This window comes from Notolepis coatsorum, assembly GCF_963971535.1.
Source record: "Notolepis coatsorum genome assembly, chromosome: 1".
NCBI classification, from domain to species: Eukaryota; Metazoa; Chordata; class Actinopteri; order Aulopiformes; family Paralepididae; genus Notolepis; species Notolepis coatsorum.
In genome coordinates, this window is record NC_140165.1 from 170,395,004 (window position 1) to 170,421,674 (window position 26,671).

Genomic DNA, 26,671 nt, shown 5'->3' on the forward strand with positions numbered 1-26,671 from the left:
GTGTGTGTGTGTGTGTGTGTGTGTGTGTGTGTGTGTGTGTGTGTGTGTGTGTGTGTGAGACAGCAGTGGAGTGTTTGTGGGTTGGGCCCGAGCCTTATAAAGATCCAGTGTTCAAAAACATCACAGTGAACAGTCCAGCAGTGTAGCACTCACAGCCTTCTGTCCTGCCGACCGAAGCTGCTCGTGGCAAATAAAGCTGGTATTTAGGGTGGCCTGCAGTGACCTCCAGCCCAACGCGCTTCTGGCTGAAAGATTGTGGTGTTATTGCTATTTTATAGAACCCAATCAAAGAACTGACTCAGAGTCAACTCTAAAACTGCCAGCATCCACTAAAGTCCATAATCCCAAACACTGCCAAAACACAGATGAAGTTTTAGTAATGAGATCCTTAGAGAACTTTCAGCCTTACTCCTCAAAAGGGTTATTCAAAGATCCAGTAATTTGAAAGTAAGAACCTATTGTGAGCACAGCCACGAGTACAGATCTTAAAAATACACAGTAAACCTAGAAATAGAGGGAAACGTATGACGACGAGATGAACCCTGACAACTCTCAGCAAAGACACGCACATTCAGTAAAAAACACTACTGTTGTTAAAGGAACACGCCAACTTTTTGGGAAATTAGCTTATTTGCCATCTAACCTGGAGTTAGACAAGCAGATACATACCCTTTTCTTCTCTGTGCATCCATTAGGCTTAGGGAACAGCCACACTGTTAGCCTAGCTTAGCGTCATTCACTGGAAGTTTATAAGTTTATTTGGATCCCCATTAGCCACAGCAGTGCTGGGGCTATTCTTCCTGGGGTCCATAACACATAAAATACAGTTACAGACTTATACACTCACAACATTTACATGTCATACAGACAATTAAAACAACAATAAAAACCCTAATCAAATTCATAATACAATACAACAATATATACGCCTTATGAATTCATAATACAATACAATAATACCTACTCATAATTAATTCATAATACAATACAGCATAATATACTATTTAGCTTTTACATACATTATCTATGTTCATATCAGCCAATTATACAATATTTTAATAATATATTATATCCCTATCAGACACATGCCTTTTCATTTACGTACACACTATCTATTAGGGAATGTCAATTTCTTTGGTTGAAAATGTTAGTAGGTGTGCCAGTGTAGCCTATTTCCCAACACTTTAGCCTAGTCACTCCCAATACACTCCAAATACAACTCCAAAACTTTCCTGTAAACATGTTGTGTGACCTGTGTATTTACCACGTAAAAAAAAAAGTATTCGATTTTGTTTTCGTTTTCTAAGCAGATATATACTCTGAATTTTTTTTTGCCCAACCACCGTTGATGATATCCACTTCACTCAATGAAAGCAGGTCTTGTCGCTAGCTACAAGTCACATTGCTTTTATTGATGGAAGTGGGGGGGGGGGGGGGGGGGGGGGGGGGTGCGTGAAATCACTGCGCCCAGACAGCAATGGTTCGGCACATTCTTTTATATAGTATCTGCATAGAAAATGAAAATACTTTTGGAGTTGTATTTGGAGTGACTGTTGGGAACTAGGCTACACTGGCACACCTACTTCCAGTGAATGACGCTAAGCTACAGTAGGCTAACAGTGCGGCTGTTCCCTAAGCCTAATGGATGCACAGAGAAGAAAAGGGTATGTATCTGCTTGTCTAACTCCAGGGTAAGATAAGATATTCCTTTATTGATCCCCTTGGGGATGGCAAATAAGCAAATCTCCCAAAAAATTGGTGTGTTCCTTTAAGAGTAATAGTTGATTCAAACAAACCTCCCTGCCCAGCCATACCTCACAACCATTCAGTACCTCAGACCAAGAACCGTGAGTCCGTTTTAAGTTTTCAGAGGAACAATGTTTTCAAACTTTATCATCTGAAGATGGTAAGTTAGAGTGTTGTCTTCACTCATAGTTAAAGACAGTAGAGGTTGAGTACTTTATTATCTAAAGATGGTAAGTTAGAGGGCGGCTAGGTGGTGCAGTGGGCAAGGCGCTCGCCACCAACACAGGAGATGCTGGGTTCGAGCCCAGCTCTCGGCGTTGCTACCAGCTTGGCTGGTCGTTCATACTAATACAATTGGCAGTATTAGGGGGTGGGAAGCTGGTGGGTGGGGATCGGACGGACAGCGACTCCCACAGGTCGGTTGGTGCGCCTGCGCAGTAGAATCAGGAAGCGATGAGGGCGGCGTGTCCCTCTCACGCAGACCCTCGCGCGCTGTGCAGGTGAAAAGATGCGACAGCTGCCTCCTCGAGTACCGGAGGGGACACGTGATGCAAGGCTTCGTCCACATTGCAGCCGGCTTGTGGGAGGCATGGCCAACAGCGTTCGAGACAGGGGAGGGTAGAATTGGACAATGCGAAATTGGGGACGGGAGAAAAATAGAAAAATGGGGAGAAAAAGTAGATAAAAAAAAAAGATGGTAAGTTAGAGTGTTGTCGTGTTCACTCATAGTTAAAGATAGTAGAGGATGAGTACTTTATTATCTAAAGATGGTAAGTTAGAGTGTTGTGTTCATCCATAGTTAAAAGACAGTAGAGGTCGAGTAGCTTCTTGTGATATATCACATTCAGACTACCAAGTGCTTCAAATTAACTTCACAACTGAAAATACACAGGGCCGTCCAAAATAAGTTCTAAACGGACGTATACCGTTCTTCAGTGCAAGGGTTCACAATTACTTTTACATACTGCTGTATATGATGAGATCAAACCAGACTAAACCTTATTAACATTCAGTCCGGCCTGAGGGGACAGAGTGGGTGAAACATAAGTCAGGAGTCTCCAGACATGGCCACAGAGAGGCCCTTTCCCCCCTGCCTGTACGGGGGCTAGAGCCTGGTGGGAGGGGAGCATGCTGGAACCCCAGCCCCATTACTCACAGTTACTGGTACTCTGTGAAGGACCATTCAGCTATTCTGGGAATAGCATGAATGTGGAAGGACTCCGCTATTCCTCGTGGGGGTGTGAACTGTGAGTCTCTCTGAGGGAAGGATACAAAGATGTAGTCGTCCATGTATCTCTTCTTGAGGTTGTCCACGACCGCATCCTCGTTGATCTTGCTGAGCAGGACCATGTCGTCCACTCCACTGATTTTGACATTGTGGCTTTGCCAGTGGTACCGGTAGTGGCCCCGGCTCCCCTAAACAAATACACACATAAACACAGATGTTAGATCACTGCGACACAGGGGTGTAAAAAAGATGGTGCAACAAACTACGTCAATTTGTAGAACTGATCACCGATATTAACACTTTTGAGTGCCAGCCACGGCATAATTAGTTAGTTCATGCCAACCGTTGAGTGCCAGCCGACGAGATATGCCGTTTTTAATCGTTATTTTTTTTATTATCCATTTCCATTAATTTTTCATCAATCTAGCCTCACGTTACCAGTGGGGATCTGTCTGAACTCGAATTGGGAAAATACCGCCCCCTATCATCTCCCGGATGGTAATGCACGCATTGGAATGGACTCAATGAAAATGGATGAGAAAAGAAAAATCCGGAATCCACATTTTACTTCTCAGGCAAGTAACCCGAGCCGATCTGACTCATTGTGGACCATCAGAACAGCGTGGAATATATATTTCCAGTACCCAGCGTTGGATCAATAAACGCGATCGATATTTGGAATGGTGATCAGGAATTGGAATAATCTTTTTGGAGAACATCAGATCTGAGGTAAGGAATCTATTTTACCAGTATTGGGATAATCAAGAGCTATTTTCACCTATATATCAGCGTGTGCCATATGTGTGTATGTGTGTGTGTGTGTGTGTGCGTGCAATCAGGAAATGAGAATACATTTTTCAGCCCGCTTCTATAGCGTGCATAAGTACACATGTACTATCGATAATCTAGCGTTTATTTGAAAATGATTCATAAATAGGCCGAAAAATGACAACGTGTTTTGTGTATTCCAGTGTATTCCAGTAAAGGGCGATTATCACAGAATCTTCTGAAATCTTCTGGAAGTTTCAAGAAACTAGCGTTTTTCAAAATGGTATAAAACGGAAATTAACCGATTAAAAAACAATCTGTTTCGACAATGTTGACTGCAAACAAGTCATTGATAAGCGACGGCCATATTAGACACATAGCCATATATTAAGATATTATGCATTCGCAAATATGAGAGCTCTATCATTGAAGTGGGTGGCGGCATTCAACGGGGTAAAAAGGAAACGGAGGCCGGCACTGAAAGTGTTAAAGGGCCACTTTATTTTGCACATAATCTCATACACATTCAAAAACTCAAGTTTGCACACATTCATTTAGTTTGACAGTCATTGAGAGTAAATGAGTTTGAATATGACCACCAGTGACGTCATCAGGGATATTGAATCCTTGCGTTGCGTATCACAGCTTCATGAAATTATGTAAATGAAAACATAAGTAATACCTTGTCTTATAGGGACTGCTACCTTATCATTTGGATAAAAGCGTGGGGCGGCTTTGGCTCAGGGGTAGAGCGGGTCATCCAATGATCGAAGGGTTGGTGGTTCGAATCCCGCTCAAGCCCATGTCCATCCCATTGCCGTTGTGTCCTTGGGCAAGACACTTAACCTACTTGCCTCGTATGAATGTGTATGCATGTGAATGAATGTTGGTGGTGGTCGGAGGGGCCGTAGGCGATGATTATTTGCCACGCTTCCGTGAGTCTGCCTCAGGGCAGCTCTGGCTGCAATTGTAGCTTACCACCACCGGTATGACTGTGTATGAACTAATAATGGACTCTGTAAGCGCTCTGGGGTCACTGGGGTGTCATGAAGAGCGCTATATAAATCCAATCCATTATTATTATTATTATTATTATCATTTCATTGAGCTGGCCATGGTTACACTGGGGGATACAGCAACGTTTTTGTTGCTGAATGATTACGTTTGCTGTCCAAGTTAAAAAGAAACGCCGTTTTGGCAGGAAAACGCGTTGTCCTACTGGCAACGCTGAAAAGAGTGTTTCCATTTTGGATACTCGCCAAAACTCGCAGACAATGGTGCCATGTAATCTGCGTGAACCGGATACGGAGCCGTTGTTGCTCAACGCCCATGCGCAGTAGAGACATGCATGGTTATTTCCAGTGTTTACAGCAGATGAAAGCTGTCCCAAGTAACTGCGGCTACCATGTGTTGTCAAGTTATTGTTATAAGGAGCCCAGTTCAAGCTACAACAGTCTGCATTCCCTTAACAATTGTTTGTATTGAGCCGTATTGTACCCATTCTGCAATCTGTTAAATAAAGTTACATCCATTCATTCTGCTAGCATTAACGTTACCAAGCTGCTAGCCACAATGCTATACTGTTATAATGGCATATACCAATCATGTTAGCATGTAAGCTAACAAACTTTGCTGCTAGCCACAATGCTATACTGTTATACTGGCATATCCCAATCACGTTAGCACGTAAGCTAACAAAATCGGCGACGATCTTTTTGTGAGACTAAACTCCGCTCTTGGTGGTCAATTGTGTTGATGTTAGTTTTGTTTGCAGATCACACAGTGAATGTATCCGTTTTGTTTATTGCACTTTTATTGCACTTTCTTTGCTGAAAAATAAATGCTACGTTGGCTAAATGGCTCACGCGAGGTGTCATGTTCTATTCGAACTAGTTTTGGTCATTGTGTTTTTTCCCTCTTGTGGGTGTTTTGAGTAGTGCACTCATTTTATTTAGCTTGTTCTAGCTTTGATGATATTGGCTGATTCAGTCATGTGACGCTGCCAGGTCAGCTATTTTCATTATTCAGACGGTGTTTTGCCATGAGGTCTGCTCTCAGTTGCAGCTCCTACTTTCCAGCTCGGTTTGTGCCTTGGAAATTATTGCTTGTAAGTTTTTGTATTGTGCAAGCATCATATTGTATTTTATTTATAGATGTGAGTCATCTGTGAATGCTCAGTTAACATGTTTGCTTCGTTTTGGATATATTTGTGTTAGCTCCTGGTTAGCCTACCTGTATTGCTAATGTTATGCTAATCTCAGTCAGCTCAAAGGACTTTCGGTTTCATAATTTAGTTGAGTGAACTTTGTACATATTGTACTTGTATTGTATACTGTAATGCAATGTCATTGACAACAATTGTGTGATACATATTCTTTTTTGTGTATTTCAGTTTTACAAAATTTGTAATGGAGAACAGACAACAGTAAAGACAATCAACTTTGCTCCAGCTTCTGCATCTCCTTTACTCTTGTTCACTACCCGTTGATTTGTGTACAGACACACACTGAGGGCGGAATACGAGGCATTTAAAGATGGTGGATTGTTGATTTTTAGCAGGAAGTGTATTGGCACATTCAACTTTTCTGATTGGTTGAAAAATGGCCTTCATGTTTGAACTGCATCGCCACCTACTGCTTTGGCATTGTACTACATGTATATAAATCACTGTGCTCAGGAGGCAAAAACGATGTCTAACTTGCCTGCCATTACGTTGCGTTCTGAAAAGCGAAACTGACCCTGAAAACAAAATGAAAACTGGCCATAGTGTAACCGCAGCCTAACACAACACAAGAATTCAATGTCTCAATGACTGTCAAACTAAATTAACATGTGAAAAACTGTTTCGTTTTTTTTAGATGCGAGATTATGTGCAAAATAAATCAGCATTGTTTTTTGGTGAAGTGCCCCTTTAAGCAAAAATAAATGAAATCAAAATGAATCCATAAACACAATGCTTTGAGCTGAATCGCATTCATTCAGTTATCTCCGACTAAATTAGTCCCATCATATTTGTCTAAATATTAAAAAGTGTAGATAATAAAAAAAGATTCCTTACACGGCGAGATTCAACAGGACGGCATGGAAAAATAAAGAGATTCCCACATCCTAGTTACCATCCCCGTCACAATGTCATATAAATAACATGAGCAGTAGCTTTCTTAAGTGGCCTTCGCGAATTACTTGTTTATATAATATTATATATTGCTGAGATAATCAGCCGTACTGTAAAGGCAAACAGAAAACGGCTGAGTAATTCAAATAAACCCAGTCTTCCCTGTGAGTACCTAACTCTTTTCACACAGAGAAAAAGTTAATGTTGCAGTTTCCTCAGCCCCAGATGTGGAGCTGTGTTTATCTAACATCAGAATGGTGCAAGGTCAGGATTCCCATAAGTGCTCCGAGTGTCTGACACTTTGACCTGCCTGCTTTCCATGTCTTCCTCTCCTTCCATTTCCTGCCGTTTTGTTTTTAGCTTAAAAAGTGCGTCTCTCCAGCTGAGGTCATTCATCATCATGTGTCCTGTGTGAGTCAACGTCTGGCTACTGTGGGACGGTCCACTAAGGTGCTGAGAGGACTGCTTCTCTTTCTCCTGGATGGGGTGGCGTTTGCAAAGCCACAGCGCGGGCGTTGCGAAATGTGAAGGCTCTCGTGTGGTCTAAAAGTGCAGGGTAAGGCTGGGCAATTGATCTCATCTGATTTTCAATTAAGAGTTTGGCTTCCAGCTATTATGAAAACAAGATAATAGACTTTCAGCTGGGTCGTGTTTTTGAGTCAGGTCGTGTTTTTAAGCTAGGTCAAGCCTTTGAGCCGGGTCACGTTTTTGTTTTTCAGTTGAGTTATATTTAAAGTTCAAGGAAATCCACTGTTAAAAATACATGTTTTTTTTGTTTTGTTTTTTATAAATGTAAGTCGTAAGAATACGAATAATCGTGTTAAATAATCATGATCTCAATATTAACCAAAATAATGGTGATTTTTGCCATAATCGAGCAGCCCTAGTACAGGGCACATGTGCCTATGCCTCTCTCTTTGATCTACTAATCTCCTTTGACCGGCGCACAATGCTGAGCCATGATTGGAAAGACCTGGAGAGCAGATAATATATACATATATGCCGAGGTTCACTATATGGTCATTTTTATTCCGCGCAGACCCCAGCAGAGTCTGGTTTGTGTACGCTACCTTTGGACTAGGATTGGGCCTTTAGTCAACAACACTGGACACATCAATGCATCCTTTAACTCTTTACCGTCTGGTTCCCTTGAGAGGGAGGGGGAAGAGGATGAATGAGAGGGGAACCAGACCACCAACGTACAACAAACATACAATATACAATCTACACAATGGTACCCAGCAGTGTGTTTTCAACCCTCTCCTATTCTAAGCACACAGCGTTCAGATCGTTGACATTCAGATCATTCTTTGGCCAGGGATCTGTCGTAGAACAAGGTGAAACTGGAACGCAATGCTTGTGTCTCTGGTACAAAATGTTGCCAATACTAATGTTTAATAAACAAATTATAGGGCCATATTTCTGCATCAGTTTACATCAACAACAAACAACAAAGGTTTTCTATTGCTGAGTGGGTAGCTTGACTAACGGATCCTCATGTATTTCTCGTAGGACTGGACCAAAATCACTGATCTGAGGTCTGGAGACATTTCACTTCTTTGATTTGTTGTATCTGGGCTGCTGAATGCCAGCGGTAACAAATGTTGCTCGACATCAACCCTAGCCTACGAAGAGATTATGGTCACTATGTTTTGTGTAAGCTTTGCACAGCTACAACATACATCTAGCCAGAGTTTTGCTCTGAGCAGTATTTTACCTTGTGACCTTGTGTTATTGCTTCTAAATCATGTACACACACACACACATCTACAGTCCTCTCCATGCTACATTTGGATTTGCTAGAACACATCATCATCACTGTCACTTTATCATATGTTGTTGTCGTCATTGGGACGCATTTCCGAAAAGGACAAATAAACTCGTCAATCAATGAATCAACCAGCCAAACAATCAATTAGCATTGCACTCTTTTCCGTGAGCAAAACCTGGATCCATCCTCGAAAAGATCATCTTTGCACCAGTAAAATAAACAGATACCACTCTGCCATAGTATGGAACATGGTAAGGAATGTTACGCATCGACCATCAGTGAATAGTTGCCTGATGACTTCTCCAGACTGAACCCATGGTCATGTTAATGGGTTTCCAGGGAGCAGAAGACGGGGATGCTTTCTCCTCTGTTAGGTCATGTCTAGGGTGCATCACAGGTGATGTCATAGCCAGGGGCATCATAAACACCTCCTCTGTGCAATGAGCACATGAGGTGAGGATGATTTAGGTAATATCATATACATAAAACACGCTAGGATAACAACAACATATACATATATATGTTTGGGAAGAGCGAGCAGCTTTTCTCCACATGGTCTTAATAAAACAAAAGCCAGACCACAGGTTTATGAAATTCCTTTTTATAAAGCCGAACACGCAAGGCTCCGCAGAGCTTTACGGTCGTTGCTATGGAGCGTTGTGAACAGCAGTGGCAGCGACTGAACTGAGCACGGAGGATCACGTTTAGAGATGTCAGTTCATAATCAGTTATAGATATGCACCGAAAACAGTCTCCAGTAGGTCACTGCCGAAATGAAGGAAACAAACAAAGTATTTAGAATGGGGCAATGGACCACAAGCCTCCACATGTAGATCATACATGTGTCTGGAACTCTACTGGAGGTGTCCATCATGCCTTGATGTAGAGACATATGGAATCCGCGATCACGGAATCGCGGACGGAATCGCGGAATTGAGCAATAAAAATGGAATCAACTATAAAAAAAAAAAAAAAAAAAAGAAAAATTACGTTTTATTTTTTTTATGTTGTGGGACTTGTACAGCACTTTGTTCAACTTTGTCAGTGCTGTAAAGTTTAAACCTTTTTAAATCTTAGACAAACAAAACACCTTGCTTTCATGAAATATTGTAAGCCGTCATTTGAGGCTTTATAAAAGCAGCACAATGAACACAAATCTGTCAGTGCCGAGTCCGACCTCATCTTAAATAACAAACAGCATTGCTTGTTGTAGTTAACAAAGAGAGGCAGAGTTGATTTTGCAAAAATATATATAATTATTATTATTCTTTGGAATTTGGAAAAAAATAAAACGGATTTCATATGGCTCTACCTTGATGGAACACAAAGTGTTGTGCACGTGAGCCACCACTACGGGCAGAGTGGCGAACTGTGAGTGAATCAATGAGTGAGTGAGTAAAATGGTAAATGGTGCATTTATATAGTGCTTTTATCCAAATGTTCACCCATTCACTCACACACCTACGGCGGAGGCAACCATGCAAGGTGCCAACCTTCTCATCGGGAGCAATTAGCGGTTAAGTGTCTTGCTCAAGGACACTTCGACGCGCTACCCGGGAGGAGTGGGAATCGAACCGGGAATCAAACCGGGAACCTTACGATTACCTGCCCAGCGGACAGGGGGGGTCACCACCCAGGACCAGACCACTCCTGCCCCGCGGACAGGGGGGTCACCACCCAGGACCAGACCACTCCTGCCCCGCGGACAGGGGGGTCACCACCCAGGACCAGACCACTCCTGCCCAGCGGACAGGGGGGTCACCACCCAGGACCAGACCACCCCTGCCCCGCGGACAAGGGGGGTCACCACCCAGGACCAGACCACTCCTGCCCCGCGGACAGGGGGGTCACCACCCAGGACCAGACCACTCCTGCCCCGCGGACAAGGGGGTCACCACCCAGGACTAGGGCTGCACGATTTTGGGAAATAATCTAATTGCGATTTTTCTGACGGATATTGCGATTGAGATTAAATTTGCGATTATAATATAATTTTTTTTTAAAGCAGCCCCACAGAGGTTTATTGTAAAATGCGGCTTGCATCTGGCCTACGCAGTGGGTCTTTTCAGGACACAGAGCCTGAAAATGTTTCTTTTTACCTGGGAATCGATACCGGTACGGTACCCAACGGTACCTTTTTTTCTGTACTTTACTCTCCCTCTCTGAAGTCTAAACTTCACAACACACAATCTAAAACCCCTTACCTCCCTCTCCCAAACCGATCTTGTATCTCAATGGGACTTCCTGGTTAAATAATAAAAAAAATGAAATAAAAAATACAAAATAAAAGAAATTGCGATATATTTCTTTTTTTGCAATTTGATAATTGCATCATTCCAAATCGCGATTTTGATTCAAAATCGATTAAACGTGCAGCCCTACCCAGGACCAGACCACTCCTGCCCCGCATACAGGGGGGTCACCACCCAGGATCAGACCACTCCTGCCCCGCGGACAGGGGGGTCACCACCCAGGACTAGAGCTGCCGCGGTATCGGTATTACCGCGGTATCGCTGTTACATCATGCCCACCGCAGCGTTGGGCTGAATACCGGCATCACCGCTGTTTTTTATTATATTATTATTATTATTACGCTCTCGTTGGGCTTGCGGCTCTGCAGATATACCCTACTTCTCTGTCGAGATTCCAAGCGACCCTATTGGGTACCAGAAAAGTCACATGAAACACTGCAGACCACAGATTGGTCAGAAGAGATACGCGAAGTGCTTTTACTTCCTGAATCTCAGCCATGAGCCATTGATCAGAGCTCAGTCACAACACGGCTAATAGTACGTTAGCTCCCACCGGAGACCGGAGTGGATTGCCGTCGCTCCTCAGGGAACGAGGCATAATGATTTTACTGCAACGAAATGTTATAATAAAAGCCCTTCGTTCTATACACTTGTCTGATTGAAAACTTTATTAACAGACCGCAGAATGGGTACAACTCGGCACGCTCTGAGCAAAGAAAGGAACTTAGATATTAATTTAGTAACGCTTGCCTTGCTATGGTCCGGTAAATACGAACGTGTAACTATACTAACGTTAATGCCACAAATCGAATGCCTTTGTAATCATAAGTAGTAACGTTATAATAATAATAAGAAGAAAGGGTCGGGGGGGTAACCGGCGGGCGCGCCGCTACCACTCCTGCCCGCGACACCTAGTGAACGGCGCACGACCAGAGGGGAGACTTCGAATCCGTGTTTCACTTTTAATAACGAATGCGTGCTTGCCGAATCCCAAACAATATTCATGCTGCAAAGTCATCCTCTAAAGATAGACATTTAGACTAGAGGCAGGCTATATGCTATAAAGAGTAGACTACTACTAAAAAAAAAATGCATTCAAACTTTTTTTTTTTTTTTTTTGTGTGCGTGCGGTAAAAACCGCGGCGGTAGGAAATATTTTGCAAATTTGTGCGGTAAGGAAATAATCAATACCGCGGCAGCTCTACCCAGGACCAGACCACTCCTGCCCCGCAGACAGGGGGGTCACCACCCAGGACCAGACCACTCCTGCCCCGCGGACAGGGGGGTCACCACCCAGGACCAGACCACTCCTGCCCCGCGGACAGGGGGGTCACCACCCAGGACCAGACCACTCCTGCCCAGCGGACAGGGGGGTCACCACCCAGGACCAGACCACTCCTGCCCCGCGGACAGGGGGGTCACCACCCAGGACAAGACCACTCCTGCCCCGCGGACAGGGGGGTCACCACCCAGGACCAGACCACTCCTGCCCCGTGGACAGGGGGGTCACCACCCAGGACAAGACCATAGAGCCATATGGAATCCGCGATCACGGAATCGCGGACGGAATCGCGGAATTGAGCAATAAAAATGGAATCAACTATAAAAAAAATAAAAATAAATTTCATTTTTTTTATTTTTATTTTTTACTTTTTTTTTATGTTGTGGGACTTGTACAGCACTTTGTTCAACTTTGTCAGTGCTGTAAAGTTTAAACCTTTTTAAATCTTAGACAAACTAAACACTTTGCTTTCATGAAATATTGTAAGCCGTCATTTGAGGCTTTATAAAAGCAGCACAATGAACACAAATCTGTCAGTGCCGAGTCCGACCTCATCTTAAATAACAAACAGCATTGCTTGTTGTAGTTAACAAAGAGAGGCAGAGTTGATTTTGCAAAAATATATATAATTTTTTTTTTTTTTTATCGAATTTTATTTTTATATTCGAATCCCATGCCCATCAAACGAAGCTTCGAAGTATTTAAGACAGCCCTATTAAATGGACTGTTATATCTTATTAAATTGTGGACATTTATTCATTCCCACTTATTAGACATTATTTCTGATGGTAAAATGAGCGTACAAAGCAAAATACAGAATTCTGAAATATTAAAACGGAAAAAACGGAATTTGGAAAAAAATAAAATGGAATTTGGAAAAAAATAAAACGGATTTCATATGGCTCTACAAAACCACTCCTGCCCCGCGGACAGGGGGGTCACCACCCAGGACCAGACCACTCCTGCCCCGCGGACGGAGGGGTCACCACCCAGGACCAGACCACTCCTGCCCCGTGGACAGAGGGGTCACCACCCAGGACCAGACCACTCCCATCAGATCAGACCACTCCCATCAGATCAGACCACTCCCATCAGACCAGACCACTCATCAGATCAGACCACTCCCATCAGATCAGACCACTCCCATCAGACCAGACCACTCCCATCAGATCAGACCACTCCCATCAGATCAGACCACTCCCATCAGACCAGACCACTCCCATCAGATCAGACCACTCCCATCAGACCAGACCACTCCCATCAGAAGAAATGTTTCACAGAGAGACAATGGTGATCAGTCGGAATGGCTTTGTTTGTGTTGGTGTTTTGGTTGAGCAGGTCTAACCCTTGCCAGGAAAGTGCAGCCCGCATCATAACCAAGCCAGCAGAGCCCTGCCTTCTGTATCACCTTCCATCCTTCACTCTGCTTTGTTTACTGGTTTCCCTTAATTGGGCTCGTTACCTGTGATATGTATGTGGAGATATGATCAGCCCGCTATGTTGTCTGTTTATCAACTCATGTGACTGTATGCAGGCTAAGGTTCTACCAGGGGGAGAGATCTCTTTAAAATTATATGGATTTGATTTCCCCTGTAGTTCCCGATGAGTTTCTATTCTGGATTTGGCAGACCGACGTACAGTGAAAACACTCGTACCATACTATCTAACAGAGAGGAGCACATTATGCCATTATGGTAAGTGTTCCCTGCTCCAGTTGGAAGAAGTGGAAGCTGAAGGCCTCTGTGTGCACACGCACACGGGAGCTATGAGACCTGGATGTAACAACATCGCCATGGAGCCAGCAGACCTCCCTCTAAGCACAGCTGAGCAACATTACACACACACACACACACACACACACACACACACACACACACACACACACACACACACACACACACACACACACACACACACACACACACACACACACACACACACACACACACACACACACACACACACACACACACACACACACACACACACACACACACACACACACACACGTCAGTCCTTAGCAACACATCTGTCATAACTAGAGCATTTCCATCCACGTATAAAGTTTCAACATATGACAAAACAATAGTGAATACTGGAACATACCACATCATGCAACCTTTATCTAAGATCATGTGATCAATGCTGTGGTGGGGGGGGGGGGGGGGGGGGGGGTAGTCAACTTCATCCCAACTCCATCAGACCTTCTCCCTGAAGTAACAACATTTGAGGAATTTCTACACCAGCCTCTGATCCATAGGACCAGGCTTTCCCTCCATGCAAATACCTTGACCATATATGGAGAGTGCTGTGCAGAGCCGAGCCCAGGGCACAGGAAATGGCTGGGTTTGACTCAGTATCACAAGCAGCACTTTTTTCCCTGTATTCCTCCCTCATACCGTTTCTCTCTCTCTCTTCCTCTCCTTTTCCACCACATCTGACACACACACACAGCTCCCCATGTGTAAAGACTGTGTTTCTGGGCTCTTGTCCTCTTGTGGCAAATCTGGATCAAAGTCCTCCAGATGAATTCCTATCCCTTCAGAAAGGAAGGAGCAGCGAAAGTCATTAATATCTCAGACTCAGTACATCTCGAGAGCTACACTGTGTAATGAAGCCACTCCCATACAGTACAGCGGCGAGGCTGTGTATCGATGAGGCTGCAGTCTCTATACAGCAACGAGGCTGTGTATGTATCAATGAGGCTGCAGTCTCTATACAGCAACGAGGCTGTGTCTGTATCAATGAGGCTGCAGTCTCTATAGAGTGACGAGGCTGTGTATCAATGAGGCTGCAGTCTCTATAGAGCGACGAGGCTGTGTCTGTATCAATGAGGCTGCAGTCTCTATACAGCAACGAGGCTGTGTCTGTATCAATGAGGCTGCAGTCTCTATAGAGTGACGAGGCTGTGTATGTATTGATGAGGCTGCAGTCTCTATAGAGTGACGAGGCTGTGTCTGTATCAATGAGGCTGCAGTCTCTATAGAGTGACGAGGCTGTGTATGTATTGATGAGGCTGCAGTCTCTATAGAGTGACGAGGCTGTGTCTCAATGAGGCTGCAGTCTCTATAGAGTGACGAGGCTGTGTATCAATGAGGCTGCAGTCTCTATAGAGTGACGAGGCTGTGTATGTATTGATGAGGCTGCAGTCTCTATACAGCAACGAGGCTGTGTATGTATTGATGAGGCTGCAGTCTCTATAGAGTGACGAGGCTGTGTATGTATCAATGAGGCTGCAGTCTCTATACAGCAACCAGGGTTTCCGTTAGAATTTTTTTTTGCAGGTCTGAGTGTCCGGTAGATTTCAATCTACCGGACAAATGGGATAAATTCCGGTCAAAGTTTATTGAGCTTAAAAACAATTGATAGGCCTATATAAAGAATGACATCATCAAGGCATTTATAATATTTTAACTTAAAACTAGGCTACTTTTGCGTATACAGTCATTAATATATTCCAAATAAAATAAGTCCCTCGAGACTTCGTGCTGCTGCCGACTTGAGGTGTCGGTGGGCAGTCTGCCCGACATTAAACAGCAGTCTGTTATAATCACATTTTTATGAGCTAACGAATTCCGTTATATTGGACATTTGTATTAATTATATCAAGCGAAGAACTGAGAAATTTGGCAGAGAGAGACGGCAACATTATCGTGGGTTTGCGTGATGACTCCACCTCCCAACGACTTGGTGCTGGTCATAATGTCCTGTGAAAATAATTCCCTCTAAGCACAATTTGATTATTTGAATTGTATTAAAATAGACTAAAATTAAATAGCCTATGCGATGAACAAAACAATCATTACATTTGTTTCATCGTTGCTTCACCAAGCAGCCGGTCTAATAATGACACCGCTGTGCCAGCGCGAGCTGGCTGTTAGATTTACGTGAAGCATGGAGCTGCAGACCGACAGAGCAGCTGTGTTTTTAGGTCCGGTCCGGTCTGGGCTCAGCAGCGCCGCCCACCCAACAGCTGAATTGCCAATGGCTGGATTGGAGTACTGCATTCTGTGGGGCTGCAGATGGATGCTTCTCACAAATCTAGGAGCAGCAAGCTTGCGCTGACACAGCAGTGTCATTTATTAGACCGGCTGCTTGGTGAAGCAACGATGAAACAAATGTAATGATTGTTTCGTTCATCGCATAGGCTATTTAATTTTAGTCTATTTTAATACAATTCAAATAATCTAATTGTGCTTAGAGGGAATTATTTTCACCGGACATTATGACCGGAGAGATTAAATATGTCGGACTTCAACAGATTTTGCCGGTCAAATACCGGTAATTACCGGCTAACGGAAACGCTGACAGCAACAAGGCTGTGTCTGTATCAATGAGGCTGCAGTCTCTATAGAGTGACGAGGCTGTGTCTGTATCAATGAGGCTGCAGTCTCTATAGAGTGACGAGGCTGTGTCTGTATCAATGAGGCTGCAGTCTCTATAGAGTGACGAGGCTGTGTATGTATTGATGAGGCTGCAGTCTCTATAGAGCGACGAGGCTGTGTATGTATTGATGAGGCTGCAGTCTCTATACAGCAACGAGGCTGTGTCTGTATTGATGAGGCTGCAGTCTCTATAGAGTGACGAGGCTGTGTATGTATTGATGAGGCTGCAGTCTCTATACAGCGACGAGGCTGTGTATGTATTGATGAGGCTGCAGTCTCTATACAGCGGCGATGCTGTGTATGTATTGATTAGGCTGCAGTCTCTATACAGCAACGAGGCTGTGTCTGTATCAATGAGGCTGCAGTCTCTATAGAGTGACGAGGCTGTGTCTGTATCAATGAGGCTGCAGTCTCTATAGAGTGACGAGGCTGTGTATCAATGAGGCTGCAGTCTCTATACAGCAACGAGGCTGTGTATCAATGAGGCTGCAGTCTCTATACAGCAACGAGGCTGTGTATCAATGAGGCTGCAGTCTCTATACAGCAACGAGGCTGTGTATCAATGAGGCTGCAGTCTCTATACAGTGACGAGGCTGTGTATGTATCAATGAGGCTGCAGTCTCTATACAGCAACGAGGCTGTGTATGTATTGATGAGGCTGCAGTCTCTATAGAGTGACGAGGCTGTGTATGTATTGATGAGGCTGCAGTCTCTATAGAGCGACGAGGCTGTGTATCAATGAGGCTGCAGTCTCTATACAGTGACGAGGCTGTGTATGTATCAATGAGGCTGCAGTCTCTATACAGCAACGAGGCTGTGTATGTATTGATGAGGCTGCAGTCTCTATAGAGTGACGAGGCTGTGTATGTATTGATGAGGCTGCAGTCTCTATACAGCGGCGATGCTGTGTATGTATTGATTAGGCTGCAGTCTCTATACAGCAACGAGGCTGTGTCTGTATCAATGAGGCTGCAGTCTCTATACAGCAACGAGGCTGTGTCTGTATCAATGAGGCTGCAGTCTCTATAGAGCGACGAGGCTGTGTATGTATTGATGAGGCTGCAGTCTCTATACAGCGACGAGGCTGTGTATGTATCAATGAGGCTGCAGTCTCTATAGAGCAACGAGGCTGTGTATCAATGAGGCTGCAGTCTCTATACAGCAACGAGGCTGTGTATGTATTGATGAGGCTGCAGTCTCTATACAGTGACGAGGCTGTGTATCAATGAGGCTGCAGTCTCTATACAGTGACGAGGCTGTGTCTGTATCAATGAGGCTGCAGTCTCTATAGAGCGACGAGGCTGTGTATGTATCAATGAGGCTGCAGTCTCTATACAGCGGCGATGCTGTGTATGTATCGCCCGTATGTGGAAGATCATTTGAGATAAAGGCTTCGTATCGTATTACAGCGAGACAGAGGGTGGAGGATGAGAGGCAGGACATGCCAGCGTTCTCTCCCTCCTCTTCCTCCTCCTCACACTAGACCACATGTTTTGTGCAGGACCCAGCATATCCTCTATTGTCAACAGATTGAAAGATATGTGATGAAGTGTCGGGTCCAAACTGCAGGAGAGCCTCCTGAAGCCATGTGGCCGTGATGAGGAAGTTGGAGTCTCTAGACTCGGAGCTGAAACTATAGCTAAGGCACATAGGCTAATGCTATAGAAAATCTAAAATCAGATTTCTAGGCACTAAGACAATGTGGAAATGCCCCATAGCCAGGGAGCGAAATTAACTTTTTGACTCACCGGCCAGTGGCGGGTAGATGGGAAGAGTCTACCCGCCAAGCATATTTCTTACCTGCCAAATTTTTTTTGATTAAAAAAATATATATATATATTTTATATAAAATTTTTTTTTTAATAAAATATATATTATATAATCATACTTGTATTATCTGCGAGACATCGCCACCACGCAATAAGTCAAAATGCTTGCTATCTGCAAACAGCTCCACTGTCTATGTGTATACTTGAGTAGCCTCCAGCTCCAGCAAGGATTCTCCGGCCCTGCAGCTAGACCCTATATTCAGCTAGACCCTACATTCAGCATGCAAGGATTCTCCGGCGATGCAGCTGGACCTATTTATAACGTTACCGTTCTTTTGTCAAATCACATTCAACATGCCCTCAGCTAGAATACGCATTCAATCAATGTTATAAGACATTGATATCAGGAGCTATCTGTAGCTACTGCTAGCCCGGTAGATAACGTTAAGACAATTTAGTTTACTGGGACATATGGATCAACGTGAGCTAGCTAAGCTAGCTAACGAGGGACCGGAGGTATTATGCACTCGAGTAGACTATTGCTGGAGCATTTGTTGATATCAGCAGCTATCAGTAGCTAGCCAGCTAGATACCGTTAGACAATGCCTCGTCATGTATTAAACTAAAAGTGAATAGTTGACTGGGTCATTGTTTAAACAGTAACGTTAGACTCTTGGAGGTCCGATATACACTAGAGCAGATGGAAGTAAACAAGCCAAAATGATAGCTTCCGATTGGTCATTTGCTTTTTTTCTCATGAAACCAGTCACGTCACTCTACTGTGATTGGACCTAGTGCGATGTGGGACTTGTAGTTTTTTAACGATCTCGCGGCGGAGAAAAAAAAGACGAGCGGCTATAATCTGTACTCGCACAAGAGTATCGTTATGAAGTTATGAACTACACGTCTACACGCCACACGGCGGGCAGCCCTCTAAGTGTCATGCGCCAAAGGTAAAAACAGCCCGCCTCTGGCGGGCGGCGGGCTTTAGTTTCGGTCCCTGCCCATAGCCATGTTACATTGGCACCTCGGTGGATACCGCTTGGCGTTTGGCCTGGAACAATCTATAGCAGAAAAAGCCTTTTGTTCATGGTAGGTTTTCCCTAGTGTTTGATAAGAGGATACAAGTGCAGTTTTCTTGACCTCATTTCTTAACTCAACCGTTATCCTACTTTAGAAATGTTCCAGTGCGGAAAAGGATTAAGATGGTTTTCAAAGATTTAAGAAAGAAACTTCTCTCTCCACAAACCTCAATCAAGATCTGCTCAGCCCACCCACATGTGTGACTCTGAAGTAATCCTCTCAACATAACCTCACGCCAATGTTTGTTCCACAGCCGTGATCTTTGACCCTGTGGACCAACACTTAATAATAATAATTCCAGATGTCTGTGATTAAGGAAAATCAGCAGAATTAGCATCATAGTAGGGCGGCTGATTGGCACAGTGGGCAAGGCGCTCGCCACTAATGCCGGAGACGCTGGGCTCTCGCTGTTGCTACCGGCTGGCCGGTCGTTCATACTAACACAATTGGCAGTGTTAGAGGGTGGGAAATCCGGTGGGTGGGGATTTGACGTTGTGGACAGAGACTCCTACAGGTCTGTTTGGTGACGCCGGTGCGGCGGAAGCAGGAAGTAGCGGGGGCAGCGTGAGCCTCCCACGTGTTACTCCTCGCCACTGAGAGTTCAAGCTGCTGCAGTGAAAAGATGAGACAGGCTGCCTCCTCGTGTACCGGACGGGACACGTGATGCAAGGCTTCTGTCCTCACTACAACCGACCTGTGGGAGGCATAGTCTAGCAACGTTCAAGACAGGGGAGGGAAGAATTGGATAATACGAAATTGGGATGGGAGAAAAAAAATGGGGAGAAAAAGTGGACAAAAAAATAAAAGAATTAGCATCATAGTCAACGTTAAATGTGACTGATGAAAAATTCCAACAAATTTGAATATTGTATTGAATATTTTAATATTGCTCTGATTATCAATTGTAATTGTGTGTTTTTCCATGCAGGTCAGGTGATACTGTGTCTTGGTCTCACTTCTACCTCCACCTTTTGAAGGGATGTAGTTGTCGTGGGTGGAGTCAATGCAGGTGTATCAATTATGTATGACATGAGGGTGTATGTTATGCATTTATGTAAACTAGATTCATAATGGCTAACTTGTGGTTAAATTACAATGCTCAGTTCAAAGATGGCAGAGAGGATGGGTTGTCAAGGGTTATAGTTCTGAGTAAGAGGAATAGAGGCATGGAATAGAGAATAGGGACATGTAATAGTGTAATAGAGAATAGGGACATGTAATAGAGAAGATATAGATATATAGATAGATATTTTTATTTGTCCACTTTCATGGAAATTTGTCTTTGGCTTCACCACATGTACCACACGTCAGGAGAGCAGTAATAGAGGCAAAACGGCGTTACAGGGATAAAGTTGAACTTCAGTTTGAACAGGCTGACTCTAGAGGCATGTGGCAGGGCCTCAGAACAATGACAGATTACAAAGGCACCTCCCTCAAACTAGAGATGTTCCGATACCATTTTTTCCTTTCCGATCCGATTCCGATACCTAAGCTTTGGGTATCGGCCGATACCGATATTTATCCGATACCAGTGCATACATAAAAAAAAAAAAAAACGATATTATATAAATTTTTTATAAATATAATTTTTTTTTTTTTTTTAACAAATACTGTTTTATATATACTGTTTTTTAGTCATAACTAGAAAGTAATGGTATTTATTCAACAACAGGTGATTGTATAGATTTGTATTAGTATCATTAATCAATGAGTATGGGGCTTCAGCACTGCAGATATACCCTACTCCAATGATCCACACGGACATTATACGTTGCTGCACTCGCTACCCACTGGCTCTGCAGATATACCCTACTCAGTCTGTCTACAAGGCTCCGTTCAGTAGCAGTCGCATCTGTTGTGATTTTTGCACAATAAATATTCAACATTCTCTTTTGAGACTCCGCCTCAGACTCTTATCATTTGGCACTAAAAGCTAAACATTGTCGCCGATATGGCTGTCCGCAACATGTCATTAATTGTGTACGCGACGTGCAATTGTGCAATGACAACGTTACCGTTAGCTAGCATGAGCTACCGGTATATGGGAAGACCATAGAAGACTGTAACGTTACTGGTGACATTGTGATTTAACTTGGAATACTCCTTTGCCAACTTGCTGTACTTTGCTTGCAGGTCTGCAGCCATTATTGCTGGATTATATGAATAGCCCCAACTTTAGCCAAGGTAATGTTAAAGCTAGCTTTCGGTTAGCTGTTCAATGCTAATAGTAATAACACCAGCCACCAAGCGAACCCATGAGCTCTCCGTCAACACCGCTCTGTCGGGACGATGACATTTAAGAAAGTATCTGCTGTTAAAATGACAAATGGCATTGACACTTTAATCGATTAAGCACACGTTTGTTTTATAATGCTTACTCAACAGACCACAGTGTTGTTGATAAATTACGTCATATGGTATCGGAGCGCAGCATTAGAGGGTACTCGCCGATACCGATACCAGCATTTTAGCCAGTATCGGCGGCTTTTCCGATACTCGTATCGGTATCGGAACAACTCTACCTCAAACTGAACAGTGACATCTCCTTAGCAAATGATCTCAATACCTTCTATGCGAGGTTTGAGGCTGTGAATAACAACACCAGCCTACAAGCCACGGAAATGGTGAGGGGGGGGGTCTGCTGAGGGAGATTCAGTGTTCAGAATAACAGAACATGAGGTGAGGAGGACCTTTAAGAAAGTGAATATCAGGAAGGCAGCAGGACCGGACGGCATCCCCGGCCGCGTCCTAAAAGTCTGTGCCGACCAACTGGCCCCGGTATTCACTGACATCTTTAACCTGTCCTTAGAACAGGCTGTCATCCCCACCTGTCTGAAGAAGTCCACCATCATCCCTGTACCCAAAAAATCTACGCCCGCTTGCCTCAACGACTACCGCCCTGTAGCTCTCACCTCCATAGCCATGAAGTGCTTTGAGAAGCTAGTGAAGGGCTACATCTGTTCCTCCCTCCCCATCAACCTGGACCCCCTGCAATTTGCATACCGCCCTAACAGGTCCACGGAGGACGCCATAGCCCATGTGCTGCACACAGCAGCATCACACCTGGACAAGAGGCAGGGGAACTATGTGAGAATGCTGTCATCGACTACAGCTCAGCATTCAATACCATAGTCCCCTCCAAACTCATAGCCAAGCTCAGGGACCTGGGCTTGAACTATGACCTCTGCCAGTGGGTCTTGGACTTCCTGACGGGCAGACCCCAGGTGGTAAGAGCAGGCAACTGCACCTCCTCATCCATCACGCTCAACATAGGGGACCCCCAGGGCTGTGTTCTGAGCCCCCTCCTCTACTCCCTGTACACACATGACTGCGTGGCACAGCGGAACAACAACACAATCATCAAATTTGCTGATGACACAGTAGTGGTGGGCCTGATCTCTGCCAACGACGAGAGGGCCTACCTGGAAGAGGTAGAGAATCTATCACAGTGGTGTCAGGAGAACTGCCTCTCCCTGAACGTCAGCAAAACAAAAGAGATGATTGTGGACTTCAGGAGGTCGGGGGTCAAGGACTACAGCCCCCTCAGCATCGACGGGGCACCGGTTGAGAGAGTGAACAGTTTCAAGTACCTCGGAGCCCACATATCCGAGGACTTGACATGGACCACACACATTGACAGTGTTGTGAAGAAGGCACGACAACGCCTCTACTTCCTCAGGCGCCTAAGGAAGTTCCAAGTCAGTCAGAAGATCCTTAAGAACTTCTACTCATGTACAATAGAGAGCATCCTGACTGGCAACATCACCTCCTGGTTTGGGAATAACACTGCACAAGACCGTAGCAGACTACAAAGAGTGACACGTTCAGCCGAACGCACAATTGGAGGGGGGCTTCCCACCCTCCAGAACATTTACAACAAGCGGTGCAGGGGTAAGGCTAAGAGAATCATCAAGGACTCCAGCCACCCGAACAACTGCCTCTTTGAACTGCTGCGGTCAGGCAAGCGATACCGGAGTCTCAAGGCGAGCACAGAAAGACTCAGAAGAAGCTTCTATCCCCAGGCCATCAGGCTGCTCAACGAACAATAAACACTATGCAACAACCATCAAATGCACACAGCACACACACCCACACGCACACACTCACTTTAAACAAACAACACACTGCAGCACCCACTCTCCACACTTTAGATCACCTAAACACACTTTATATTTATTGGTAAAGGATTTGCACTACAACTCGTACACCTTACTGTAAATTGTACCTAAATTGTACCTCATCCCATTTCTGCTTTGCACTATATAGTATTGTATATTAGTACATTGCATAGTATATTGTATATTGTATGGTAACTCAGTTACTTCTATTCTGCATCGAACATTGTACATATGTCTATACTGAACACTGTGACCTCTATTTTTACATGCTATACTATTTTATGTCATACTTATCTTGTCTAGCACAGTCTCTGGAGCGTAACAGTAAGAAGCATTTTGTATAAAAGTATTCTGTACTTCTGTATGACAATGACAACTATTAAAGAAACTTGAACTATAGAGAACTAATAGAGAATAGAGGCATGTAATAGAGAATAGGGACATGTAATAGAGAATAGGGACATGTAATAGATGTGGCAGACATTCTTACATTTGTTAGTGGTCAATAATAAATAACGAAAGAACAAAGGGCCGTGCTATCTAGCTTGATGAATGAAGAGTGATCTAATATCTAATGTCTAAGGTCTAAGATCTAAGGTCTAAGATCTAAGCTCTAAGGTGTACTGAACCATGTGTGATAGATCCCTGGAGGGGGTGGTCTTCAGAATTGAGAGTGCAGGTAAATGGGTGTAGTTTACGGCACATTTGGTTGGTCCTTGGCAATCTGGTCATTTTTTATCCTATGTCTCATATTTATGAGGTGATAATGATGAGTTGGTAAAGCCATCACCATGTACTATGACAGGTGCGACTCAAATGGGAAGCAAAACCAAATGGTGCACTCACTCCCGGGGGCGTACACAGACCAGATCTGCTAATGTAGGTCTCCTTCAAAATTGTAATGAGTCCCTGAGGTGTGTACAGGCAGGCTCACAGATTTAGCTGACTGACCTCAATGTTAACGTGGCAAATGGCTCAGGCTCAAACATGAGGAACCTCAAATGTCAGGTGTTGTCAGCCCTAATTTCATCTTGGTGCAGGTGAAGAATTCAGATGAGCAATTTAGCTAAATGTTCAAGAAGGCTGAAGGCTCTGAGAGTGGACCTGATGAAGCTCTATGCAAAATGCCTTGTTCGCTAGGTTTTAACCTGCACACTTATAAATAACTTAATAATTTTTTTTATAAATAGAGGCAGCAATTCAGCTTTCTTGAACTCTTGGTTTAATTGCTCATCAATACATTCACGCCACCAGTCATATATTTATTTATTTATTTATCAGTGTTGACCTTTTATCAGTGTTGACCTTTTAAACCCAGTCGTCATGAAGATTGTGCCAACACACATTATGTGCATGCTTGTGATATTCTTTTGGTTCATTTGTAATTATTGATTTTCCCCTTTTAACCGTTTCCTTCCAGCCTTGGCTGGGATCCAAGAGATAAGTGAGCTTGTTGTAAACTAAAAACACAGCTTAAGGAGGCATCCGTCTCCAAACAGCATTCCCACCTGGTGTCCATCACACTGCATCTGCACTTTGTCAACCCACTCACTGAGAGCTTCAGTAGGGTCACAGACAGTCAGAGTGCTGACACAGAGTTTACCTCCCCACAGCAAGGCAAGAAGAAAACAAAAACAACAGAGAGAGAGAGAAAGAGACACACAGAAAGAGAGAGAAACAGAGACGGAATGAGAGAGAGACACAGAAAAAGAGAGGAACAGAGAGAGACAGAAAGAGAGAGACACAGAAAGAGACAGAGAAACTAAAAGACACAGAAAGAGAGAGAAACAGAGAGACAGAAATAGAGAGACACAGAAAGAGAAAGACAGAAATAAAGAAAGATAAAAAGAGAGAAACAGAGAGAGAGGAGACGGAAAGAGACACAGAAAGAGAGAGAAACAGAGAGAGAGGGAGGGGGCAGATTAACCTCAGATAGTGACTCAGACATTAGTGTCCTAGAGGGGAGATGGTCAGTGTTTGGGGGAACAATGAACCACAGTGTGAGCCGGTTTGAAACGGGAGGTGCAGGATGGGATATTCATTAGGGTCACACTAAACCCTAGACACATCTCCAGCCTCTTCCTCTGGAGGTGATGCTGGAAACTTCCAGATGGAGCTGGACCTCAGCTAGACCATGGGCCGATCACCGTGGCAGGACCCGCTGTCTGGCTGGCAGCCATGCCCTGGATGCCCACACACAGCAGGACCACTGCCACATGCCCCGACGCAAGTGATCCATGTAAGGACCTACGAGAAAACTCACCAGACCTGGACTTATAATTGATTTGTCACAATCAGTCAAAACAGCTCCGACCTGGTCTGGCTTTCCTACCCAGGCAATAATAACTTCCCGTTAATGCAAAGACACAATGCCAAAACTGTTGGAAAAAGTACTTGCTACCCCCAGATCACGGGCATGGAAACACGAGTTACACTGACCACAGCTATTCTGAGAACCATAAACACCTAAACACATACCGAGTAGGGTTCAACGGACATTGAGACTGCTCTGCTATGTTTCACTCCGTCCTCTGTTGCAATTCATACCACGACTGTGGTCACTTCCTTGCAATTGGGACACCAGCATCAATAATGCAGACGACCAGGCCTCCTCCTCATCCACGGTTGCCTTGTCTTGTGTATCTAGGTTGCGTGTGTGCAACAGTCTTGGGAGGAAAATAGGAAGAGAGGCCACTGTTTTCCTTGGATTTAGTTACACCAGTGCAGTGCTCCTTGAAAACGTGGCCGTTAGCAACGTGTGGCTGTTAGGAACCGGTTGCTTGGCCCCCAGAAGTGCTGCTTGCAACGACACAGCTCTTTGTTCCTTGACCCCACCAGGCAAAACAACCTTTTTCCGTATGTTACATGACAAAACGTAACGTTCGTTGTAATAGCACCACCATCTGGCCAAATGGCACCACATCCGACACTGCACTCCCTTGGGTCCTCGGCAATACAACCGCCAAGCGTGAAGTTGATCGGATGAGCGGTTATCAAAATATGCATATGGTTTGTTGTTATAGCGCCACCATCTGGCCAAATGCCACCACAATCAACAATGACTGCACTCCCTTGAATCCTCAGCAACACACCCGCCCATGTGTGAAGTCGACCGGTTGAACGGTTCTTGAGATATGTGACAGACAGACAGACA

At 44.3% G+C, this 26,671-nt stretch overlaps 1 protein-coding gene across 2 annotated transcripts in view; it reads right to left on the reverse strand.

Moving 5' to 3' along the window:
- The window catches only part of myo1ea (myosin IEa), a 176,467-nt gene that overhangs the window by 124,178 nt on the left and 25,618 nt on the right, over nt 1-26,671 (reverse strand). For both annotated transcript variants that reach the window (XM_084334683.1, XM_084334682.1), the window contains exon 2: nt 3,019-3,162. In XM_084334683.1, coding sequence (XP_084190809.1) covers nt 3,019-3,162 — 144 coding nt within the window. The remainder of the gene's footprint in view (nt 1-3,018; nt 3,163-26,671) is intronic.